General features: G+C 49.2%; 2 protein-coding genes and 1 long non-coding RNA gene across 3 annotated transcripts in view; 1 reads left to right on the plus strand and 2 right to left on the minus strand.

Annotated features, from left to right (window-relative positions):
- The window catches only part of SPINT2 (serine peptidase inhibitor, Kunitz type 2), a 29996-nt gene extending 23375 nt beyond the window's left edge, over positions 1 to 6621 (minus strand). Inside the window, exon 1 of the mRNA XM_027515943.1 lies at positions 6098 to 6621. Coding sequence (XP_027371744.1) covers positions 6098 to 6203 — 106 coding nt within the window. The 5' untranslated portion in view covers positions 6204 to 6621. The remainder of the gene's footprint in view (positions 1 to 6097) is intronic.
- A 7928-nt stretch (positions 6622 to 14549) lies between these two features.
- PPP1R14A (protein phosphatase 1 regulatory inhibitor subunit 14A) lies at positions 14550 to 18848 on the plus strand. The gene is made up of 4 exons (XM_027515945.1): positions 14550 to 15036; positions 17071 to 17151; positions 17734 to 17766; positions 18604 to 18848. The coding sequence occupies exons 1-4, from the start codon at positions 14836 to 14838 to the stop codon at positions 18730 to 18732; spliced, it is 444 nt and encodes a 147-aa protein (XP_027371746.1). The 5' UTR covers positions 14550 to 14835; the 3' UTR covers positions 18733 to 18848.
- On the minus strand, positions 15043 to 16853 carry LOC113876564. The gene is made up of 3 exons (XR_003506525.1): positions 16315 to 16853; positions 15624 to 15665; positions 15043 to 15250 (listed from the first exon to the last, which is right to left on the minus strand). It is a non-coding gene; the product is annotated as an uncharacterized LOC113876564 (long non-coding RNA).
- Positions 18849 to 24775: the final 5927 nt, after the last annotated feature.

Consider the following 24775-nt stretch of genomic DNA (forward strand, 5'->3'; position numbering starts at 1 on the left):
ACCATCATCACAATGCCAGCCACCACTCCTACCCTCTGTCACCTCATATTCATCACTCAAGCAGGACTATAAATTCTACCCTTACCTAAATCTGTAACTAGAATTACAGGGGTCAACCTGAATAATTTGAAACAGTAGTTTCAAAGTCTTTCATGGACTTTGAACTGTTAATTCACGGGGTTCTTAACTTTTTTAAAACCTGGGACCATTTTTCAGAAACTGATTATAGCTAATGGGCTGTCTACCTAGAACAATGTTTCCTGACCTTTTTTTCCATTATCACCCCCCACCCCCGGAGACTTTTTAGACATTTTCCCTAATCACCCCACTAACACCACAGACATATATGTAGGCCTTTAAAGGTCAAAACCTATTATACTATATATTATTCCACCCCACTTCCCGAACATGTCCTAGATTCTAAATGACTGGCCCTGGAATAAACACAAAGAATCACAGGCTTCTGAAGCCAGGGACCGAGGAGCCCACTGGTGAGATCCATGTCAAACTCTCGCCTCATTTCTAAAATGGCTTCCTAGTAACGAACAATATGCTTCAGATAAACTTCCCAGTAACTTTAACTTCAAAGTGCCTGGGCCTCAGCATCCCTTCATTAGAGTTTTCAAAACTATCTTGTCAGAAACCAGTGAAACAATATTTGTGACCAGTATCAAAAAAGGAGGTCCATAATCCATACAGGAATGCTTCTGTGGTCATTTGTGAACTCCTTATTAGTCAGTGACCAATGGGCCATGAAAGCTTCCTGGGGTTAATTAAGTCACTTCAGTGTGACCCCTTCAGGGTTCTCTCCTGCCTCACATGAATCACAGGCTACCTCATCCCTTATTCGGCCTGTCAGCCTCAGGACATGGTAAACAGAGGTTTGGCTGCCTGGCCAACTACATGAAGACAAGCCTGAGTGTTGCGAATGACTCAGGAGACAGGTATAATGAGGAATAGGTCACAGGCTGGCTTTCTCTATTACAGGCTGACTTCTCAAATGCCAACCAGTGCAAGGGACCACTTTCCCTCAGTGGGCCTGAAGGCAACCCCTCAATGTTCTTTAAGTATTGTCAACATTTCAGCCTCAAAGGCCATGTTTTTACCACTAAACACACCAAACCTTACCTTCCTTTTCTTCTCTTTTTAGTAGTATAGTTCTTTACTATGTTTCAGGTTTATAGCCAAGTGACTGTTTTTCAGATTCTTGTCCATTGTAGGTTATTACACGATACTGAATATCTTCAGTACCAACAGTTCCCTAGGCTATCCAGTAGGTCCTTGCTGTTTATTTTATACATAATAATGCGTATCTGTTAATCCCCAATTCCTAATTTATCTTTCCTCCCTACCTACTTTTCTTTATAGTACTCATTACCAAGTATCTATTCATGGTTTATTTATTGTATTATCTTCCTCTCATTACCATGTAACTGTCATGGATTGGGGGTGGGGGGTTGTCATCTGTTTCATTCAGTGCTTTGTTTCCAGGGCCTAAAACTGTGCCTGGTACTTGGTGGGTGTCTGTGTTGAATAAATCAGTTAATAAATATTTCAAACTGTCCTGGAACCAACCTATCTTACCTGAAAATAGAACGAGCGCTTCTATGAAGGATGAAAATAGTGTAAGATGCCACTTTGGAGGCCTCTCAGCTGATCACCAACACCAGCTGCAATTTCACTCTTACCTCTCATCCACTTTTTGACTACCCAGTTTACAACTATCCATGGGGGTGAGGAGAAGAGAAAGGAGTGGTGATTAATATGCTTATTGGAGATTTACTGGAAAGTTCACTCTTTCAGTCAAAGTTCTGGAGAAACTAATTAATTCAAGAAGTTGATGCAAATGGAAGATCACGGACTCTCCTGGTGGTCCAGTAGTTAAGAATCCACCTGCCAATGCAGAGGACACGAGTTCAATCCTTGGTCCAGGAAGATCCTATATGCCATGGAGCAACAAAGTCCCCATACTCTAGAGCCCGTGCTCTGCAACAAGAGAAACCACGGCAATGAGAAGCCCCCAACTGCCACAACTAGAGAAAGCTGGGGCCCAACAGCAAAGACCCAGTGCAACCAAACATAAATAATAAAATAAAATACACAGAAGATCACTTCAAAGTGCACTGGAGGCTTTCACATGAATGCTGCCACACTTGTCTCCAGTGGAAATTCCCAAGAACAATCAACAAAGGGCTATGAGCCAAGGAACCATTAACACAAGTTCTCTTGTATAAGTTACTGGCAGTAAGAACTATATTTAACTAACCACTCCCAAAAGGAATTTTTGAGGTTGTATTCTGAAAAGGAATATATTATTTGCCCTTGTATTGATCAAAATGATATATCTGTGGGCACTCCAAGTACCAGGACTTACCATGCAGGAAGAGATAAAAATCATGCACATTTGTGGCCACCTGTTAAAGGGTGTTCCCTGAGAATAACAACACACATACACACACTGCACTGTACAATTTATAAACTATTATGTTTTATCTACCTTTGTTTACTAAATGGGGCATATTCTTAACGTGGGAGTCACAACTCAAACGCTCAGAGATGCAGAGGGCAGGCCAAGTGAATAAACACCGACAGACAGCAGTCTATGTCCTTCCCAGAAGAAGTACTTGGCACTACTCCAGGGTGCTATGTGGGAACACTGTGCCAGATCTTCATATTTTTTAGGCCCAGCCCCAAATCAGAATATTTCATTAAAAAATTCTCAATTCTAGAATCAAGTCACATAAAGCCTGTCTGAGGCCTCCTGGGAACAGCCAGTTTGGTGGGGTTTTTTTAAATTTTTTATTTTAAAATATTTTTGCCTGTGCCACATGGAACGTGGGATCTTAGTTTCCCAGCTGGGAATTGAACCCCAGACCCTGCATGGGAAGTGTGGGGTCTTAACCACTAGACCACCAGGGAAGTCTCAACAGCCAGTTTATAATCTGTGTGCTTCCATGGCAGACTGGCTCTCTCCCTGGATGCTACAAACACCCGGAGATGTATCAGCTGTCCCCCATCTCCATCTGCAGAGGTGTGCCTCCAAATGCCCACTACATTCCATACCCCTTCCTATCTGCCCTCTACCACCCAGTGCCTCACCAACACTGTCCGTCTCGACACCACGTGACTCTCCTACCACTTGCTTATCACCACACCAGCCCCAGACTCCCGAGTTACCCTTCATCCCCATGCATCCTGTTTTGTTGCCATCTCCCTTCCCTCAGCTCCTGGAGTCTCTGATACTTATGGGCCTATCTTCAGCAAAGCCTCTCATTCCCTCAATCTCTTCTCTGAACAGTCTTACTCTAACTGAACCCAACTCACCCCTGAAGAGATAGCTTCTCTTGTGCCCTTGCAAGGGGGCACTGCTTCTATATCATTCTCCCTCCACCCTCAACACCCCAGTTATGAATCTCGTCATTAGAGTAAATCATACCCCACCCTGTGTGTCATTTGCTGACCCAGCTCACCCCCCCCACTGCCTTGTTTCTCCGTTGATTTTAGCTCCCTGTCATTCCCACTGTGGCTCTTACCACCATTCTTGGTGATTTCTGTATCCAGATAGGTGCCCCTCCAACCATCCTGGCCTCTTGGTTCCTAGACTTCCTCTCCTCCAATGATCTTGTCCTCCCCACAGCCGCTCCCCTAGACCCTTCCGAACCTCAGCTTCAAGGGTCTCCCTCAGTGCCAAGTGTAGTTTATCTTCCTAGTTCATTCTTTTCAAAACCTCAGGTCCAATAACTCACTGGTCCTACCACCTTTCCACTACCCCTCAGCCCCCTCATATCTTCACGTAGATTGTTCCTTGACCAACCATTATGATCACCCTCTTACACACTTCCCCTCCCTCCATTATATTCATCTGGAGGTACCTGTGCAGTTGTGTGTGTCTGGAGAAACACCTCACTCTTAGTGGATGACTTTGCTTCCTGAGAAAAATCAAAGCAATCAGAAGGTGGGCAGAGGAATAAAAACTACTTCTTGTCTCTAAATAAGCTGTTGATTCAGCTCTCATGCAAACAGAACTTCAGATAAGCAAGGGCATTAGTTTACCCAGCCAGAAAGAAATACTTCTGAAAGGTCAGGAGGTCCAGCCAGCTACAGCAGCTGGGAAAACCATGGGAACAAGCAGAAAAGGTCTCTGTAGCCAGACCCAGTTTTGTCAATTACTAATGTGTGGCCTTAGGCAAGATCTGTATCTTCACCGCCACACCAAGTTGTTTCAAGGATTAAATAATGCATAAGTGCTCAAAGTAAGCAATAGATGTTAGCCCCAAACTCGGTTTTGACAAAAATCCCAGGCCAGGTAACTGGAAGGTATGGGTTTCCTTGACGACTCAGATGGTAAAAGAATCTAGCTAGCCTGCAATGCAATAGCCCCGGGTTTGATCCCTGGGTTGGAAAGATCCCATGGAGAAGGGAATGGCTATCCACTCCAGTATCCTTGCCTGGAGAATTCCACATACTGAGGAGTATATCTAAAAAAAGTCTAGAAGAAAAGTCTAATAAATTCTAGTTCAGAGCACAAGAATGATCAACAATTGAATTCCTAATTCCCTGGAGCTGAGTCTCTCCCCACAGGCCCTCAACTCACTTTTTCCTCTCTGCCTTGGGCATAGGGAAAATAACAGTCTTCAGAAGTCACCACAGGTGATGACTTGGTGTACAAACACCAATGCTACAAACACCAATGCTTTCTCTTTCCATCCCAAATGCTGGCCTGTAAAGTCACCTGATTCCTGTCTGTTCCCCACTTGGCCTCCTCTTCCAATCTCCCACCGCCCCCCCTCCAACACACCGCTACTCCAGTCGCGATGGCAGTCTTTTCCTCAAATACCACCAAGCTCATTCCAGCCTCAAGGCCTCTGTACTCCACTGCTTCCAACTGGACAATCATCCCTGAGGCCTCTGTGTCACTGCGACTTGTTCCTTCTTCACATAGAGCTCAGCTGTCACTGTCCTCAGGGAGACCTCCCCTGAGAACATGAGCTAAAGTGGCCCCCATCATCCCTGTTTGTCTGCTTCTTCCTGTTCAATTACATCTTAGTAATTTAATACTGCAGTAAGTACTCTTTATTTAAATGCTTACTCCCTGTCTCTGTCTATCCCACTAGAGTATCAGCTCTCTAAGTGCAAGGACATGGCTTGTCTGAGTCACAAATGGTATCCCAGATCCCAGCACTGCCCCCTGACACACAGCAGGGGCTCAAGAAGTTTTGCTGAATCAACGAATTCTTCTTTCAGGAGGATTATTTTCAAAATCTGCTTGTATTTGTCTGAGGAAGTAAGGTTAAACCAACACTTGTTCAAAAAGATCTTTCAGGCCGAACTTCCGCAGAGTTCAGACGTTTAAATTGGGTCTTACCCTCCACCAACCTCTAAGGACGGATTCAAGCCCACCTTCTCAATGCCAATATTCTTAAGCCAAGAGGCGCTCCATCCCCGCCCCTTGCACCCCGTGCAAGTTTTCCCTCCCAACATATTTGCTTTTCTTTTCCTTTGAATATCACTGAGAAGCACCTTTGTTCTGGGAGGCGCTCTAATGCAACTGAACCCAGAAAGATTTCTCAGGAGGCTGCGGTCCAATATCCAAAAACATAGGGTGCAGGCTTCTTCCCAGAGGCTAAAAGGCCAACAGGTCCCCTAACCCAAGCCCTGTCCTCTGGGGCTGGCCCCCCAACCGCGCGGGCTTTCGTGGGCTTTTTTTTCGCTGGCAGGAAGAGGCTGGTCTTCGGTTCGGTCCCTCACCTCCTTCCTGCCACAGGAAAGGCCACTGCCACTCCTTCTGGGTGAACAGCCCTAAGCCAGTCTCCTCCCTCCTCTACAGGAAACTTTTCCCAGCCCGGGCTCTGCCACCCGCCCTCGCTCCCGGGGGCTCCCGAATCTCTCAAGGTTCAATCCAGCCGGGCTGGCTCCACTACACCCGCCTAAGCTTCACCCAGTCGCCCCCAAACTTCCTCCCTCGCCAATTCCCCCTGCTCGGACCTCGGTCCGGCCCTCCTCGTTCCCCAACTTAGCCCCTCCACCTTGCCCCTAACGCCCCGCCTTCGGCCTCTCGACCCTCCACAACCCCCAGGACACCCGCCCGCGTCCTCACCGTGGACGCCACGTTCTTCGTCGGCCGCCTCAGCCCCGGAGAGGAGCAGCGATGCCAGCAGGGCGAGGAGCACCCCGCACCGCCTCGGCTCAGAGAGCTGCGCCATGACGGACTCCGCCCGGCAGCCCAGGGGAGAGGCCTCGAGCCTCTGGTCGTTGGGGTCTCGCGAGCAGGTGCGGGAAGACCCTCGCCGCGCAGGCGCACTGGAGCGCCTTGCGTTCAGGTGCGAGCGCTCGTAAGGGTCTGCGGGGCGCGCCTCTGCCCTCGCCACACGGGAAATCTCTAGGAAGCCCTTTTCTCAGTCCTTCGGTGTGCGGATACTCTGCCTCCTGTGCCCACGATGATTTTCTCTGCTCCTCACTCGCCCCGGACTCCCTCTACCCTTCAGAACCCCACCACACCCCCAGACCCTCGGTGGGCGCCAGAGGTAATGGCGCCCGCCTCGAAGCAGCTGTCGAAGGTGGAAGGCCAGGTAGGGGGCGGGACGCACCTGGTGAGGCGGGACGCGTAGAGCGCAGGCGCAGGGAGTCTGCACCTGCGCGGCCGTGCTCCTCCCTAGGCGCACCTGGACCCGCCCCTGGCGCTGAGGTAAGGGCGGGGCTTATGTTGGCTCCGCCCTGCGTGATGCCTAGCCTGGGGCGGTACGCGCAGGGGTGAGCCTTAGGGCTCTTGCTGCCCGTGGACGTCGGCTTGTTGACGGTGTATGAGCACCTTCGCTCTTGAACTTGGCCTCTGGGAAATGAGGGTGCAGGCGTGCTCTTACTGGACACCTGTGGGTTTTTTGCCTAGCTTGCTTCAGCCTTCCGATGAGGGCAAGGGATTTCTTCTTTCTAAATTACAACGTTCACTAAGTATCTCCCCAGTGTTGACCAGTCCCCGCATCACCAGACAGGAACAGAGCAGCAGAGTGATGACAGAAGCACGTGACAAAGTGATTATGGAGGAGACGGGGCAAACACAGGCTGAATGATCAGGGGCTGCGTGGTGGAAGACCTGGGAGCCCAGACAGGTTCCCCGTTCAGTCTGAGAGAGGGCCAGAGAGGGCTCTCAGAGGAGACTATAGACCCATGAATGAACAAGAGCCCCAGACTCTGCCTTCGCGTTTCCAGTACTGAGATGAAGACAGATAATTAACCAGAGACAGATAGGTGTCAAGGGAGTGTTGGGGAAGCACAGGCAGAGTAATCAGACCTGAAAGGAGGGAAACCCAAAGGAGGCACCTGACCAGCTTAGGGGCCATGGGAGGGCTTCCTGAAAGAGGCATGTGTGAGCTGGATCTCAGGAGAATGGAATAGGGCAAGCATAGGAGTAGAGGACAGCTGATGAATAATTAAAATAAATATATTATTAAAAGCCCTAACAGTGCTATGAAGGAAATGAACTGGGGGCTAGGATGGAAAATAACAGTGGAGGAGGTGATTTAGATATGAACCCTGGAGGCTAAGAAGAGCTGATGGACAAACATTCTAAGCAAACAGCAAATGCAAAAGTCCTGAAGTAAGAAAGATGTCAGTGTGTTTCAGAAGCCAGGGCCACACCCACTACTTGGCTTCCCTCCTGACATAACAGTATCTGAAGAGTCTTAACTGGGTTAACTAAGTGGTGTTTACCTTAAACAATTAAAGTTTTATGCCCGCCATCTTCTTTAATCTTGCAGTGAGGCCCAGGGACTCAAGGCCAAGAGTCTGAATGTGAGGCCCAAGATCTCTTAAACACTTGAACCCAGTCTCCCCACCACATCCCACTAAACCCAGGTTTATGCTGGAGGAGGACTGTGGTGGGAGATGAGGCTGGAGAGGAGACACAGGCCTGTTCATTCATCCATACTTTCTTTGAGCACCCACTATGAGCCAGGTACTCTTGTAAATGCTGGAGAAGATACAGCAGTGAACAAAGCCAAATGTCAGACCTGTGGGAACTCACTTTCTCCTATTGCGAACAGTGATGTAACTAGCATATCTGACACTGAGACTGAGCCCCCTATTCTGAGTTCCCCTACCTCTTTATCCCAAACTTTATTCCCTTCTTGTCCTGCCCCTGTGCCCTTCAGGATAGAAGAGTATCAAAGAAAAGGGAATTGAAACTGAGCAGGACCCTGTTTCTTGTTTGTAGAAGAAAGCTTTGGTCTCCTAGGCCTTCCTTGAGTTCCAAAGAGTCAACTCAAAAGTTACTAATTAGGGAAGTAAGGGAATGGAAACAAAGGAAACAGGCAAGAAACAACAGTTCAGTGATAAAACAGAGTCCTAGTTCCTCCTCAAGGGATATACAGACAATCTGACGCATATCTTTAAGTTTTGTTTACAGAAACTAAGACCCCCACCCAGGTGGAGGACAGTGACTAAATGCTGACCACAGGCATGTAGACCCCAGACTGGTTAGAACCAGAAGGTTGATGATTAAGATTCCTGAAACATCACCCAGTTACCTCACCACCAACCAATCAGAAGAAAGTCTATGAACTAAAACCCTCACCCCAAATGATACCTTTAAAACCCCCTCCCTGAAAGCCTTCAGCGAGATCCATCTTTTGAGCTGCGCTTCTCCCTGCATGCATGCATGCATGCTCAGTCATGTCCAGTTCTTTTCCACCCCATGGACTGTAGCCCTCCAGCCTCCTCTGTTCATGGGAGTTCCCAGGCAGGAGTACTAGAGTGGGTTGCCATTTCCTTCTCCAGGGGATCTTCCTGACCCAGGGATTGAACCCATGTCTCCTGCATTGGCAGGCAGATTCCTTACCACTGAGCCACCTGGGAAGCCTCTCCTTGCTTGCTGTCCTGCAAATAAATGCTGCACTTTTCTTTACCACAACCCAGTGTCAGTAAATTAGCTTTGCTGTGTGGCAGGCCAATAAACCTACATTCAGTTCTGTAACAGCCCCTGGGGTGAATAATTTTTTATACCTCCTCCACTCTACCAAAAAATTATTTTCAGTAGTAATCATCTAAGTATCATTATTTTATTTGTTCTTTAATTTTAAAATTAATAATCAAAATTTAATAAATTTCCATTTTAAAGATATCACTCAAATTCAGTAAAATATTTCATGTATGAATGAAAGTTTGTACTTATCAAATAAAAATATTATGTCTTACAGTTCATACCCTGATTCACTCTTTTCAATTTTTAAACACAAAAACTCCAAAAGAACATGTAAAATGACAATAGTTTCTCCATCTTTACAATCATTGTGCTATCCTTTAAATTTCTGATGTATTTAAATGCAAGACTATATAGAATCACAGAAATTGGAGACTCAAACTGTGCCTGATACAAGGCCAAATGATTCCAAATTGTTATGAACTTATTTTCAAAATGAGCACACATAGCTCAGTCTATATATGTCAGAGGTCAACAGTATACATGAGAGTTCTCCATAATAACTTTCCTTTAGACTACTGTGGCAAACAGCCCCCTATAATCCCCTCCGCTTAGGTGTGAGCAGGACCTGGGACTTGATTTTAACCAATAGACTGTGGCAAAGGAGGTTTACGTTACATTATGTAAGACTGTCTCCGTGGACTGAGAGACTGTCCATGGCTGGCTCTGAAAGACAGAAGTCGCCACGTGGTGAGAGGATTGATGGAGAAGACCCTATGGTAAGGGATTATAGGTGGCCTCTGGGAGCCGAGAGCCATTCCCACTGATAGCCAGCTAGAAAGTAAAGACCGCATCCCCACAGCCTCAAATAGATGGAAACACATCTTTTCTCAGTGGAGTCGCTGATGAGATGGCAGCACTGGCTGACCCCTGGGCTGCTGCCTGATGAGGCCCTGGAGAGAAGGCCCAGCTAAGCCACAACTGGACTGGATCCACAGAAACCATGGGATAATAAACAAGTGTTTTTTGTTTGTTTGTTTTATTTTTGGCTACACTGGGTCTTCATTGCTTCGTGAGCTCTCCTGTAGGTGAGGTGATTGGGGGCTATGCTCTACTTGCAGGGCACGGGCTTCTCAGTGTGGTAGCCTCCCTTTCTGCAGAGCATGGGCTTCAGTAGCTGCAGCATATGGGCTCAGTAGTTGTGGCCCCCAGGCTCTAGCGCACATGCTCAGTAGTTGTGGTGCGTGGGCTTAGCTGCTCTGTGGCACGTGGGATCTTCCCAGACCAGGAATCGAACCATGTCTCCTGCATTGGCAGGCAGATTCGTTACCACTGAGCCAACAGGTGTTGTTTTAAGCCATAGAATTTGTGGTAATTTATTTGGAGCAATAAAAAACTAATACAATATTTACTAAAGGATAAGAGTAATAAAAATATCTAATTTGAAACTTACCAATTTATTATTAAAAGTCAACAGTTTTAAAAAACAAATTCAACAGTATTGCATTAATTGTTCAGTCAGTAGACCTCCCAACAATTTTTTTCCTAGGGGTGGAATGACTCTTTTATCACTGATACTATTTAGAATTTGTCAGTGCATGGCATAATATAAACTTGGCCAACTGTTTTTCCCCCACACTTTAAACTTTTTATTTTGTATTGCATTATAGCTGATTAACAATGATGTGGCAGTTTCAGGTGAACAGCGAAGGAACTCAGCTGTACATATACATGGATCCACTCTCCCCACAAATCCCCTCCCATCCAGTCTGGCACATAACATTGAGCAGAGTTCCATGTGCTATGGTCCTTGTTAGTTATCCATTTTAAATATAGCAGTGTGAACATGACCTTCCTAAAGTCCCCAACTATCCCTTCCCCACCCCCTAACCCACAACCATAAGTTCATTTTCTAAATCTGTGAGTCTCTTTCTGTTCTATAAGTTCATTTGTATCATTTCCTTTTAGATTTCACGTATAGGGGCTGTCGTATGGTATCTCTCCTTCTCTGTCTGACTTACTTCGCTCCGTATGACACTCTCTAAGTCCATCCATGTTGCTACAAATGGCGTTATTTCATTCTTTTTAACAGCTGAGTGATATCCCATCATAAACATGTACCACATTTTCAACTTTTGATCACTTTTATTATTATTTTAAAATTCTCTACAGGGTTGGCTCGTGGTAAAGAATTTGCCTGCCAGTGCAGGGGACACGGGTTCAATCCCTGGTCCAGGAACTTCTCACATGCTGTGGGACAACTAAGCCCATGCGCTGCAACTACCGAGGCAGAGCTCTAGAGCAACAAGAGAAGCCACTGCAATCAGAAGCTTGTGCACCGCAACTGGAGAATAGCCCCTGCTTGCTGCAACTAGAGAAAGCCCAGCATAGCCAAAACTATATAAATAAATCTTAAATAAGCCTTAAAAATTTCTCTACAGTCCGTGCATCCCCTTTTCTCCTGTGCCCAGGTTGGACCATTCCTGTTTCCCTCTCTTTGGTATACCACTGTCTGGGGAAAAGACAGTAAATAAAATGAGTAAATTATACACAAGGTTAAAAGGCAGTGAGCATTATGGATAAAACATACAGCCGGGTATGGGGCATGGGAGTTGCAATATAAAATAGGACTGTCAGAGAAGATCACTGCACAGGTAACATTTGAGGGAGATGAAGGAGTTAGCCCTGTTGACATCATTCTAGGGAAGAGCTTTCATGATACAGGAACAGCTAGTGCACAGGTGCTGGGGTGGGACAGTGTTTGGCAGAGCTTTGATTGTCCCACAACAATGGGGAGCTATGGACAGTTTTGTTTGTTTGGTTTTTCAAGATATCTCAGCTTTATTGAGCTACAACTCACATAGCGTACAATGTACCCTTTTAATGTGTGCAATTCAGTGGGTTTTAGTATATTCATAGAGTTGTGCAACTGTCATCACGTTCAATTTTAGAAAATTTCATCGTCCTCAAAAGAAGCCCCTTACTCTTTAGCAGTCACTCCCCTTCCTCCAGTCCTCTCAGCCACAGGCAACCATAAATCTATTTTCTGTCTCTATGAATTTCCCTATCCTGAACATTTCCTGTAAATAGAATCATACAACATGAGGCCTTTTGTATCTGGTTTCTCTGCCTTGGACTTCCCTCGTGTCTCAGCTGGCAAAGAATCTGCATGCAATGCAGGAGACAGACCTGGGTTTGATCCCTCGGTTGGGAAGAATCCCCTGTAGAAGGGAAAGACTACCCACTCCAGTATTCTGGCCTGGAGAATTCCATGGACTGTGTAGTCCATGGGATCACAAAGAGTCGGACACTACTGAGTGACTTTCACTTCACTTCTCTGCCTTAGCATATTTTCAAGGTTCATATATAGGTACTTAATTTCTTTTTATTACCAAATAAGAGTCCATCATATGGATATATCAAATTTTATTTATCCATTCATCAGTTGATGGGCTGGGTTTTTTCCCACCTGTTGTCTGCTATGAACACTCATGTACAAATTTTTGTGTGAACATATGTTCTCAACTCTCTGGTATACTAAGAATAGAATTACTGGATCATATGGTAACTCTTCAGAGAAGGCAATGGCACCCCACTCCAGTACTCTTGCCTGGAAAATCCCATGGATGGAGGAGCCTGGTAGCCTGCAGTCCATGGGGTCGCAAAGAGTCGGACACGACTGAGCGACTTCACTTTCACTTTTCACTTTCATGCATTGGAGAAGGAAATAGCAACCCACTCCAGTGTTCTTGCCTGGAGAATCCCAGGGACGGGGGAGCCTGGTGGGCTGCTGTCTATGGGGTTGCACAGAGTCAGACATGACTGACGCGACTTAGCAGCATGGTAACTCTAAGTTTAACTTTTTAAGGAACTGCCAGGGGCTTCCCTAGTGGTCCAGCAGGTAAAAATCCACCTGCCAATGCAGGGGATGCAGGTTTGATCCTTGGTCCGGGAAGATCCTACATGCCTCTGAGCAACTAAGCCTGCAAGCCACTGCTGAAGCCCACGCCTAGAGCCCCTGCTCTGCAGCAAGAGTAGCCCCCAGTCACTTCAGCTAGAGAAAGCCAGTGTGCTGCAACGAAGACCCAGTGCAGCCATAAATAAATAAATAAATCTCTATTTTTTTATTTTTAATAAATCTTAAAAAAAAAAAAGAAACTGCTAGACTGTTTTCCAAAGTGGCTGAACCATACAAATTCCCACCATCAATGTATCAGGGTTCTGATTCCTCCACATTCTTGCCAGCACTTGATATGATTGCCATCCTACTGAGTGTGAAGTGGTATTTCATTGTTGTTTTGATTTACATTTTCCTGATATTAATGATATTGATCATCTTTTCAGGTATAGACTCTTGTATATCTTTTTTCTAGAAATGTCTATTCATGTCCTTTGTCTATTTTTTAAATGGGTCATCTTATAATTGAGTTACATGACTTCTTTATTTATTTTAGATACAAGTACCTTATCAAATATATAATTTGCAATTTTTTATCTCATCTGTGGGTTGTCTCTTCACTTTCTTGAAGTTCTTTAAAACAAGTTTTAAATTTTGATGGTGTCCAATTTATTTACTTTTTTCTTTTGTTGCTTTGCTTTTGGTATCATATTTAAGGAACCATTGTCTAGGAATGGATAATCTTAAGCAGGGGAAGGACATGACCAAATGTAAGGTTTTTAAAAATTGTTTATTTATTTATGGCTGCACCGGGTCTTTGTTGCTGCTCATGGGCTTTTCTCTAGTTGAGGCAAGTGGGGGCTACTCTCTCGCTGCGGTGCATGGGCTTCTCATTGCAGCGGCTTCTCTTGTTTCAGAGCACAGCCTCTAAGGGCATGCGGGTTTTAGCAGTTGCAGCACACAGGCTTAGTTGCCCCATGGCATGTGGAATCTTCCTGGACCAAGGATCAAACCCAGGTTCCTTTCATTGGCAGGCAGATTCTTAACCACTGGACCACCAGGGAAATCCTGCCAAATTTAAATTTTGAAGTGTATTCTTGCTGCTTTCAATTAGGTGGGAAGACTTGTGAGGTAAGAAATTTCTCTGGTCGCCCTTGTTAAACGTGCAAACTCCACCCTCCTCCATTTCTTATTTTCTGCTTCATATTTCTCCATAAACTAATCATATTCTAACAAACTGAGTAATATACTGTACTTATTATGTCACTACTTGTCTCCACCTCATGGAATGATGACTCCCTGAGGATTAGGCTTGTCTGTTTTGTTCACCGCTCTGTCCTCGGTGCCCAGGGAAGTTGAGGAGGGGGAACCTGGTGATCACCGGGGAGACAAGAAAACCTTTGGATGCTATCTGGCTGGCATAAGGAGACTGATATGAGCGGGAGAAAGAAAGGCGGCGGTGCGGGGTGTGTGTGTGTGTGTGTGTTTGTGTGGCTAACAGCTCAGATGACATGATGTCAAAAGAATATTTGTTGAATAAAGTGAATATGAACAAATGGATACATGGATGAATGAATAAATGAAAGGGGTCAAAAGACCTACCGTGAGTACTATGGCTTGACCTTCCTTTGCCAACAGAGTAGGTAGCACAGGGGCTCCCGCACTGTCCCTGGCAACCACCAGGGGGCGAAGACAGGCTGGGTGCCCGAGAGGCCATCCTGATAACCGCCCCGCCCCGCCCCGGGGATCCAGGTCCCGGGAGCCCCAGCCACTCTGCCGGGCCTGGGGCTCCCGGACCCCGCCCATACCTGAACCAGGAACAGCCGCGGGCTTCCCGAGGGCGCAGCGGCAAGTCCTCGCGCTGCAGGCGGGGAAACTGAGGCCCGGGGCGGTCGGGGCGGGGCCGGCCCCCCTGCGAGTCCGAGCCCCCGCCCCCGGCCGGCCCCGCCCCGGCCCGTAAGAGGTCCCCTGGGCGCCCGGCGAAAGCGCACAGCGCGGCGCCGGGGCCGGGGCCGGGACCACGATGGCAGCTCAGCGGCTGGGCAAGCGGGTGCTGAGCAAGCTGCAGGCTCCATCGCGGGCCCGGGGGCCGGGGGGCAGCCCCGGGGGGCTGCAAAAGCGGCACGCGCGCGTCACCGTCAAGTATGACCGGCGAGAGCTGCAGCGGCGGCTGGACGTGGAGAAGTGGATCGACGGGCGCTTGGAGGAGCTGTACCGCGGCAGGGTGAGGCGGAGAGGGGTACCCCGGGGGAGGGGAAGGGGGACTGGTTGTTTGTTCTCGCTGATGCACCCTGGTGCAGCCTCCTTTGCACGGGAGAACGCAGCCTCCTGGACTCCTGGGCCCCGCCGTCTATCTTCCATGACACTCTGCTTGTGCACACAGACACACTTGGGTCCAAACTCCCGGTTTTAGCATATGGGAGCTGGAGTGACCTTATCTGGAGAAAGGGTGGGGGCAAGGGGGATGTCTTAAAACCAAACATAGACATGGTGTCTGGGGGAGATACAACCACAGCATACAGCAAAGGAAGCATTGGCATTCACAGACAGGCTCAGTGACGCGCTGTGGCCACTCGCAGATACAGTGACAGAAGCAACAACTCCACACAGCCTCCCCGGGACACAAGAAGGGGGCACTTACAGATCAGCCTGTGCAACTGCCACAGGCTCTCCCAGTCACCCCAACACAGGCCACGGCCATATGCAGACACAACACGACTATGCCCACACAAAAGGACTCTAGTCACGGCTGTTCACAGATATACAGCAAAGCTGTAGCAACTCACAGACACTGCAAGCTACAACAGCTACCTCTGACACCCAGTGATTCAAGTAACGACCATCCATTATCTCCTAAAAGCAAAAAAACGATAATCACTTTGCAAGCGCAATGATAGATGCTGCAGCCATGCACAGACATAAAATAACAGAAATTATAGCTACACCCAGACAGTAAACCGCGTAAGCCATGGGCTCCTCCGGCCACACAAAGGCAGAAACTGCATCTGCCCGTGAACACACACAGCATATGCTACAGCCTCCACTGCTGTCTCGTGGCCTACAGACAGAAATGACATTTTACTGTCTATAGTCACATTTGTACAACACACACGTGCTGCAGAGCATGGTCACAGGTACACACACACACACAGAGGATAAGATATTATCCTCAGCACAGCTCGAAGGTGGAAGACGCCCTTGCAGTGACCCGAGGCCCCTCTGTCCTCAGACACGTGTGGCTCACACTGATGGACAGTGGCTAGTGGTAGGTGGCATCAGCTAGCCAGACTCTCAGGGACACAAGCTGTGGTCACTTACTGATCGACCTATGCTGTAGTGAGACAAACACAGCTAAGCCGGAGTCACCCACCACCCACCCTTAGGACCACAGACCCCTGACGAGCCACAGAGAACATCACACACACACATGACACATCCCTGCACCCTCCCGTTGGCCCTGGTCTCAAACACAGAGACTCACATAGGCGGTTTACACACTTACAGACACTCCACGCCACACACCATCCCCCAACTGCCCAGGCCTGAAGCCCACGGTGGAGTCAGCCGGATTTTGCTGGAGGAGGAGAGACTGTAGCCTCTGGGATCTCTTTGCTCAGACAGCTGGAATCTGTCCGCAACAGGGGTACCGAGCCGGTCTGCATTTGGCCCTTTGCCCCGAGAGGCCACCCAAGGGTCCCCCTCTTGGCTGCTTGAAATTGGGCTCGTGACTTATCCCACCCACCCACCCACCCTGGGGACTTGAGGGTTGCGCTAGGGCCCCAGGGGGTGACCCCAACCCCCCAGCCTCATCCCCTGGGGCTAGGGGCCATCCCTAGCAGGCTCTAGCCTGCCAGCTTTCCTCCCCTCCACCTAGTGCTTAAACTTTTCCTTGAAAGGACAGAGCCAGCCCCTCTCCAGAATCCCAGAATCTGACATTCCAAGACTCGACCAGGCCTGCTTCCCACTGTGGGAACCGGGGCCAAGGCAGGAGCGCAGTGCCAGGCCTGAGACTCCCGAGACCCAGGGGCCAGGATCCGAGCTGGTACAGGCTCTGGGGCCTCTGTCAACCCATCTGTCACCACCCGCCCCCCCCTCCCCCACCCAGATGTCCCGCCTTGGCGGTGCTGTCCCTGACTACCACATTATTGCTCCAGAACCCGCCAGCTGGGCCCTGGGTGGCTGGGGCTCCTCCCGAGCCTGGGACAAAGACAGGGGAGGGAAGGGAAGGGACCCTGACTGCCCCTCCTTCTCCGCTCAGGAGGCAGACATGCCCGATGAGGTCAACATCGATGAATTGTTGGAATTAGAGAGTGAAGAGGAGAGAAGCCGGAAAATCCAGGTAGGTGGAAGGGAAAGCCGTACCTAGCCCCCTCCCCTGCATCTCCCTAAAAATTGTATCAATAATTAACAGGTTTATTGAGCACTCCCTCAGTGCCAGGCACTGTTTCAATGGCTTTAAGCTTAGTAACTTATTTAATCTTCACAAAACCCTCCAAAGGGACTGTTATCTCCATTGCACTACTATCGATACTATTATCTCCATTTTCAACTCAAGGAAAATGACTCCCAGAGATATCTAATCACTTGCCCAGGGCCACACAGCTCAGCAGGGGCAGAGCTGAGAGTCAGAGCCCGGCAGTGCACATGCAGTGGCCCGCTCTTCCGGCCTCGGTGCTCTAGAGGGAGGAAATGCTTTGTGATCTTCTGGCCCTCTCTGGATCCAGCGCTGGTGGGGGGCTGAGTGTCTGGACTCACCCCTAGCCCCCAGTAGCTCTCTAAGACGCCTAGATCTATTTCTTCCCTTGAAACCACGTGGGAAGTCCACCTGGACGTCCATCTGTCTTGCTGCCCTTGCTTTGCTGGGTTGGAGGCGTGTAGGTGTTGGTCATTTACTATTTTTTTTCTGTTGGGGGGTTTTTAGGGACTCCTAAAGTCGTGCACGAACCCCACAGAGGTGAGTTTTCCGTCCCCAACTCTAGGGCCCTGTTCTGTCCCCTGCACCCGTGAGGGTGGGGGTGGGCTCCGGGGAGGAGGGAGGAAGCTGGCGGGGCCCAGGACCCTCAGAGGGAACCCTGGGGGCCCTGCCTCTCCCAGGGCCCTTTCCTCATCTCAGTGGTGTCTTTTGTCTTCCTCACTCCTGTCCCTCTCTCCCCATCTGCCGCCGGGGCTCCATTATCTCCCCCTCTGAGGCGCTCCCCCATCTGTCTCCTGTCTCTGCCTCTGCTGCGCCATCCCGTCTCTGCCTCTCTCCCCCGTGCCTGCCTGCAGCACCCTGGGGCTCCCTTCCCCACCTCTCAGGGGCCCCCCAGCCTTCCAGGCCCTGAGCGGCCCAACCCCTCTCACTTCCTTCCCGGCTTTAAAAGGGAAAACTATTTGTGTTTCTCTGACCAGCTCTGGGCTGCCTGAGGGACAAACGTCACTGTGTGTCTGTCTGCCCTGGAGCCGGCTTAGGCCTCTGGCCCCTGGGGACCCCCCTCCTGGTAATCTCTTGGCCTGAGAAATAGCCCCATGTTGCCCCGTGGCTCTGTTTCTTTCTTGGGCCCCTCGTTTCTCTCCCCACCTCTTCTCTGCACCTCTCTCCGTTTCTGTCCCTCTCCCTGCCTCCGGTCTCTTCCTCTCCCTCCGGCCTGTTCGTCTCCATCTGGAGCCTCTACCCCTCCTCACCTGCACCTCCATCCCCTCTCACTGACCAGAGGGCAGGAAAAAGAGGAGTCCCGGGTTGGAAGGGCTGGGGTGGCCAGGGGGTGCCCCCACCCCTCCCATGTTCTCAGCATCCTCGCCCCGTCCTCAGGACTTCGTCCAGGAGCTGCTGGCGAAGCTGCGAGGCCTCCACAAGCAGCCAGGCCTGCGTCAGCCCAGCCCCTCCGGCGACGGCAGCCTGAGCCCCCGCCAGGACCGAGCCCGGACCGCGCCTCCCTGACCCTCTCTGGCCTCTGTGACCTGCTCCGTCTCCCTGCCACCCAACGCTGTCCTGGCTTGTTTATAAGTCGTATTTAATGGTTCCGTAACAATAACACCGCGTGCCTGTTTTTCCTCTCCCTGGTTACTGTGGGCTTCCCTGAGCGCCTCCCCCCACCGCCCTCTCTCCCGCTGCGTCTCCTCGGCCCCCAGCCCCCGCAGCTGGCCCGGACAGATGGAGAACAGCTCCTCAGCCAGAGAGCATGAGAACAGGCCCTGCTGACCTTCCACCCCTGGGGCTCACATCCTGTCCTCACCTCCCCCAGCCTTGGCCTAGCCCCAGCCAGCAGGGCCTCCATATGTGGGCAGGGGTGGAAGGGGGGTGCTGTGGGGAGGACCACCGTGGACCACCACAGCAGAGGCCCAGGACCGAATGTGCCTGCTGTGACCGCCGCGTACCGGGAACAAACCATTCATCCTCTCCATAGATTTTATTCCACATTCATTGGATGCTTTTATCCCTGGGTCGGGAAGATCCCCTGGAGAAGGCAATGGCAACCCACTCCAGTATTCTTGCCTGGGAAATTCCATGGACAGAGGAGCCTGGCAGGCTACAGTCCACGGGGTGGCAAGAGTCGAACACGACTTAGCGACTAAACCACCACCATCGGATGCTTAGCACTGCCATTGGTATTGAGGACACAGAGATAAGCAGAATATGGCCCCTGGCATCAAGGTGGTGGGGAAGGAGAGCCTGCGGGCAGGAGATTAGAGCAAAGTGTGCTGAATGGTTCAAGATACTTGGGAGCCTAGGGAGTGGGAGGAGAGGTTTGTTCTTGGGGTGGTGAAGAAATCTAGGAGTGCATCCCGAAGAAAGTGACACTTAGGCAGGGCTTTGAAGGATGTGTAGGAGTTTGTGTGAAATGGGTACCCATATCTGAGGACTCCGAACTGGGGGGTGATGGAATTTACATTGGGGCTGAGGAGGCTTCCCTGGTAGCTCAGATGGTAAAGCATCTGCCTGCAGTATGGGATACCCAGGTTCGATCCCTGGGTCAGGAAGATCCCCTGGAGAAGGAAATGGCAACCCACTCCAGTACTCTTGCCTGGAAAATTCCATAGATGGAGGAGCCTGGTGAGCTACAGCCCATGGGGGTCGCAAAGAGTTGGACACGACTGAACGACTTCACTTTCTTTCTGAGACAGGGAAGACACCAAATAATTGGCAGGCCCATCTATCAGTCAGAATAGACAAGTCCTTCAGAACTGAAACAGGGAAGCTGATTGGGCTGGGGCATGCTCATGCTGGGGAAAGGAGGCCCTGAAGAGTCTTAGGGGAAGGGCCAGGGTATCAAGTGAATGGCAGCTATTTATCAAAGACTGTGGAAGTATTTCATTATTTTAACAATAGTTCTGTTGTACCATCAGTCCCAGCCATGTACAATCAGGAGATGGGGCTGTGGCTGTGGCTGTGTTTAGCACTGGGGTCGGGCCAGAGCTGCTTTGTGACCCTCTGGCCCTCTCTGGATCCAGCGCTGGTCATGGAGCTGAGTGTCTGGACTCATCCCTAGCCTGGAGGGGCAAAGCACCTCTCCCATCTCACCCCTCCTAACCAAAATTTGCGCTTCAACCCCCTTGCCCATTCAGTGCCACCCAGCAGCCCTGCCAAGATTAGGCGCCCATCCCAGGGGTCTGAGTTCCTGTCTGGCAGGAAGAGAAGCTGACCCTAGAGGAGAGGAATATCCAGGAGCCCCTGGTCTGTCCAGCCCTTCAGGTGACCTTGCTGTCCCTGTGCAGACAGACCTCAGGCTTCCAGCGCCTCTTCGCCTCCACAGAACTAGGTACAGAGTGTGAGGGGGAACCCCTCCCCCCGGCAGCCAAGTGAAGTCTCGGCTGTGCCAGGTGTCGGGCCTCTCAGCTTCCTCATTGGTAAAGTGGGGACTTCATCCATGAGGAAACTGAGGCCCAGACAGTGATGTCAGTTGCCCCAAGTCACTCAGCTGGGAAGTGGCACTGGGTTTCAATTCTAGGCATTATGACTCCAGAACCCAACTATTTCTTCACTACAGTGCCCTTATAAGCCTTAGCTTTAGCATAAATTGCAGTTCTTCAGGGGCAAGAAGAGGTGTACTAATTCATACGAAGGTGCGAGTGACTGCTAACAGCTCTCTGAAATAGCCTATCCAAAGGGCAGTGCAGGGAATTCCTTGGCGTTCCAGTGGTTAAAACTCCATGCTTCTAATGCAGGGACCATGAGTTTCATCCCTGGTCGGAGAACTAGGTCCCACATGCTGTGTGGTGCAGCCAAAAAAAATTTTAAAGTAAAATAAAGGGCAATACAATTTGAGAACATGGCTACAACAAATGGGTCTGGAAGCAGCATACCATGGTGGATAAGAGCATGAACTCAGGGGTTAATGCCTGGATTCAAAGGCCATCTGTTCTACTTCATAGCTGTGTGGGCTAGTGCAAATCACTTAACCCCTCTGGGTCCACATGCTTCAAGTATTCACATCTGTAAAATGAAGATGATAATACCTGCCTCCCAGGGTGGTTGTGAAGTTTAAATGCATCGATCATAGACTAGCGCCAGGGCACACAATAAGCTTTATGATCAACTTTATCACTGTGGGGGAAGACTGAACCATTAGCTCCTTACAGCCACCATCCCTGGCCAACCAAATGTCCTCAGGGACACTGAATCACAGCCCCTCCATTAAGGAAAAGTCTCAAAGGACACAGTGTACCTGGCCTACCAGGCTTGCATTATTGCCACACTCACCTCATGCTGCCTCCCAGGGATCTGTGATCTTGTTTCTCACTTAGCAGCCAAATAATGCTTTTTCTCATTTTTTAAAATTTTGGCTTCACCTCTCAGGTTGTGGGATCTTGGTTCCCTGACCAGGGATTGAACCAAAGGGGTCGGCAATTAAAGCAGAGTTCAAACCACCGGACCTTCAGGGAAGTCCCTCTTTTTAGTTTCTTCCACCTTGCTCCCTCCATGGGCTTCTTTTGGCTTCAGAAGAGAAATCCTCCACCCTCCACTCTCCACCCCCCTCACCTGTCATCATTCTGCCTTCATCCCTCCTCTTTTCCTCACTTTCAGGAGGCGCTTCCCCTCCTGGGCTCTCAAATGTTTCTCTGCTCGAGCACTCTACTCAGAATCCCTCATCATTTAGATGTAATTTCAGACAAGTGTCCTTGCGCCCCTTAGTTAAGGCTATCACTGTGGCTATCCTGTCACAATAAATTTTCTCCACAGGATTTATCACACCCTGAAATTTTAGTTTATTTTCTGTCTACCCTCCCTGATTGCTTGCGACCCTATGGACTGTAGCCCATGAGGCTCCTCTGTCCATGGAATTCTCCAGGTAAGAATACTGGAGCGGATTGCCATGCCCTCCTCCAGGAGATCTTCCCAACCAAGGAATCGAACCTGTGCCTTTTGCGTCTCTGGCTTTGTAAACGGGTTCTTTCCCTTAGCCATCAGGGAAGGAGCCACCAGGGAAGCCCCTTACCTTCCCCCTTTCAGAATATTAGCTCACTAGGCCCAGCGGTATTCCTAACGTCAGGAGCGGCGCCTGGCACCCCTAGGTGCTGGACCAGTAACAGTGCCTCCTGGTGGCCACATTCTCCACGCGTAGTAACCCTCCTCGACTAGACGTGAAGCCTTAGCGCCCCCTCGTGGCTACGCGACTTGTTTTAAAGTTTTTTGTTTTTTTTTTTCAGTTGCTCAGTCTTGTCCGACACTTTGCGACCCCATGGACTGTAGCCTACCATGGGATTTTCCAGGCAAGAGTACTGGAGTGGGTTGCAATTCCCTTCGCCAGAGGATCTGACTTGTTTTAAACTACACCCTAAAGGACAGTTACTCCAGGGGGCTCAGTCAGTCAGTTCAGTCGCTCAGTCTTTGTGACCCCATGCATTGCAGCACGCCAGGCCTCCCTGTCCATCACTAACTCCCGGAGTCCACCCAAACCAGAGAGCTCAGCCAGCATTTAATTAAGAGCTGGCTGCAGAGATTGCTACTGCAAAGCACTCCCCCGTCTTTGATCAACACCAGAGGCTTTGCTAATAGAATGATAAATATTAGAAATGGGATCACACTGATGATATGATTGTTAATTGGCTAAAATGTTTTAGAAATACTACTTGCCTTTATATCTTCCCTGGTGGCTCAGACGGTAAAGCGTCTGCCTACAATGTGGGAGACCTGGGTTCGATCCCTGGGTCCGGAAAATCCTCTGGAGAAGGAAATGGCAACCCACTCGAGTACCCTTGCCTGGAAAATCCCATGGACGGAGGAGTGTGGTAGACTACAGTCCATGGGGTCGCAAAGAGTCGGACACGACGGAGCGACTTCACTTTTCTTTCTACTCGCCTTTTAATAAAGAGGGCAGTAAGGCTATTTACAAAATGTGTATCATGGTTGATACAAGATAAGCCTACAAGAATCAATGTCATTTCACTAATACTAACATAACCAATAAAACATTATTTAAAAAATGTGTTCGGGAAATCCGGCACCAAAAAGCAAAACAAACTTGTTCAGCTCTCAGTAGCTACAAAAACTATAGTTTATTTAACACCTTAAAGATACATAAGTCCTTGAAGGAAAAAGCATCAATATGCTAATAAAAGATACAGAAGATAATGTGGAAAAAAATGAGACTATCCATGCCTTTGGATAAGATATCTTAGTATTATCCACATGTCAATTCTCTCCAAATTAGTCAATAAATTCAAAGCAACTTCAATCAGAATTCTGGATGGATTTTTTGAGGTACTTGATAAAGCCTATTCTAAAATTTGTGTGGAGGAATGCATGCATGCGTGCTGAGTCACTTCACTCGTGTCCAACTCTTCGACGCTATGGACTGTAGCTTGCCAGGTTCCTTTGTCCATGGGATTTCTCAGGCAAGAATACTGGAGTTGTTTGCTGTGCCTTCCTCCAGAGGATCCTCCTCACCCAGGGATCGAATCATGTATCTTATGTCTCCTTCATTGGCAGGAAGGTTCTTTACCACTAGCGCCACCTGGGAAGCCGTATGGAGGAATAACTAAGTCAGCATTAGAGAGGAAAGAGAAGAGGGCTTGCTCTACCAAATATTAGCCATATTGCAAAACCATAGTAATGAAAACTCTGGGGATTTCTCTGGTGGTCCAGTGATTGGGACTCCATGCTTCCAACGCAGGGGATTTGGGTTTGATCCCTGGTAAGGTAAACAGGATCCCACATGTCAACAGGTGGGGCCAAAAATAAATAAAACCATGGCATCGATGCAGCAACAGATGAATACAGCAAAGAAACAGAAGAGACTCACAGACAGGACCACCAGGCTCCTCTGTCCATGGGACTTCCAGGCAAGACTACTGGAGGGGGTTGCCATTTTCTACTCCAGTATTTGTCTGTTTTTGTGATTTTGCGTGCCTCAGGCAGTAAAACACACCCAGTCCTTGTTATTCCATCTTGGTCAGACCCAGAGGTCTCCACGAAACTTCAAAACATAGTTTCTTGTCTGTCTCCTCTTGTAAGCAGATAGGGTAGAGGGTCCCTGGAGAAAAAGAACAAGGCGTGGCTTTCCTGACACAAGAGAAGCCATTTAAAAACAAATTCATTCATTTATTTAGTTAATTTTGGCTGTGCTGGGTCTTCGTTGCTGCGTGGGCTTTTTAATAGTCGCGGCAAGCAAGGGCTCCTCTCTAGTTGCGGTGCTCGGGCTTCTTGTTTTGCTGACTTCTCTTGTCATGGAGCAGGGCTCTAGGGTGTGTGGGCTCAGGAGCTGCGGCTCCCAGGCTCTGGAGCATAAGCTCAATCGTGTGGCGCACACACAGGCTTAGTTGCTCCTCAGCATGCGCGATCTTCCCGGACCACGGGTTGAACCCTCCGTCTTCTGCGTTGGCAGGTAGATTCTTTACTGCTGAGCCACCATAGAAACCTGAGAATCCATTTTTGACCTGAGAAGTCATTTTGTGATCTGAGCCCAGCCACAAGGCTTGCCCTTAAATAGTTTTCAGTAATCAGTGAACTAAAGGGAATAAAAGAATGCAGAAACAAAGAAGGG

Source organism: Bos indicus x Bos taurus, chromosome 18 (genome assembly GCF_003369695.1).
Source record: "Bos indicus x Bos taurus breed Angus x Brahman F1 hybrid chromosome 18, Bos_hybrid_MaternalHap_v2.0, whole genome shotgun sequence".
NCBI classification, from domain to species: Eukaryota; Metazoa; Chordata; class Mammalia; order Artiodactyla; family Bovidae; genus Bos; species Bos indicus x Bos taurus.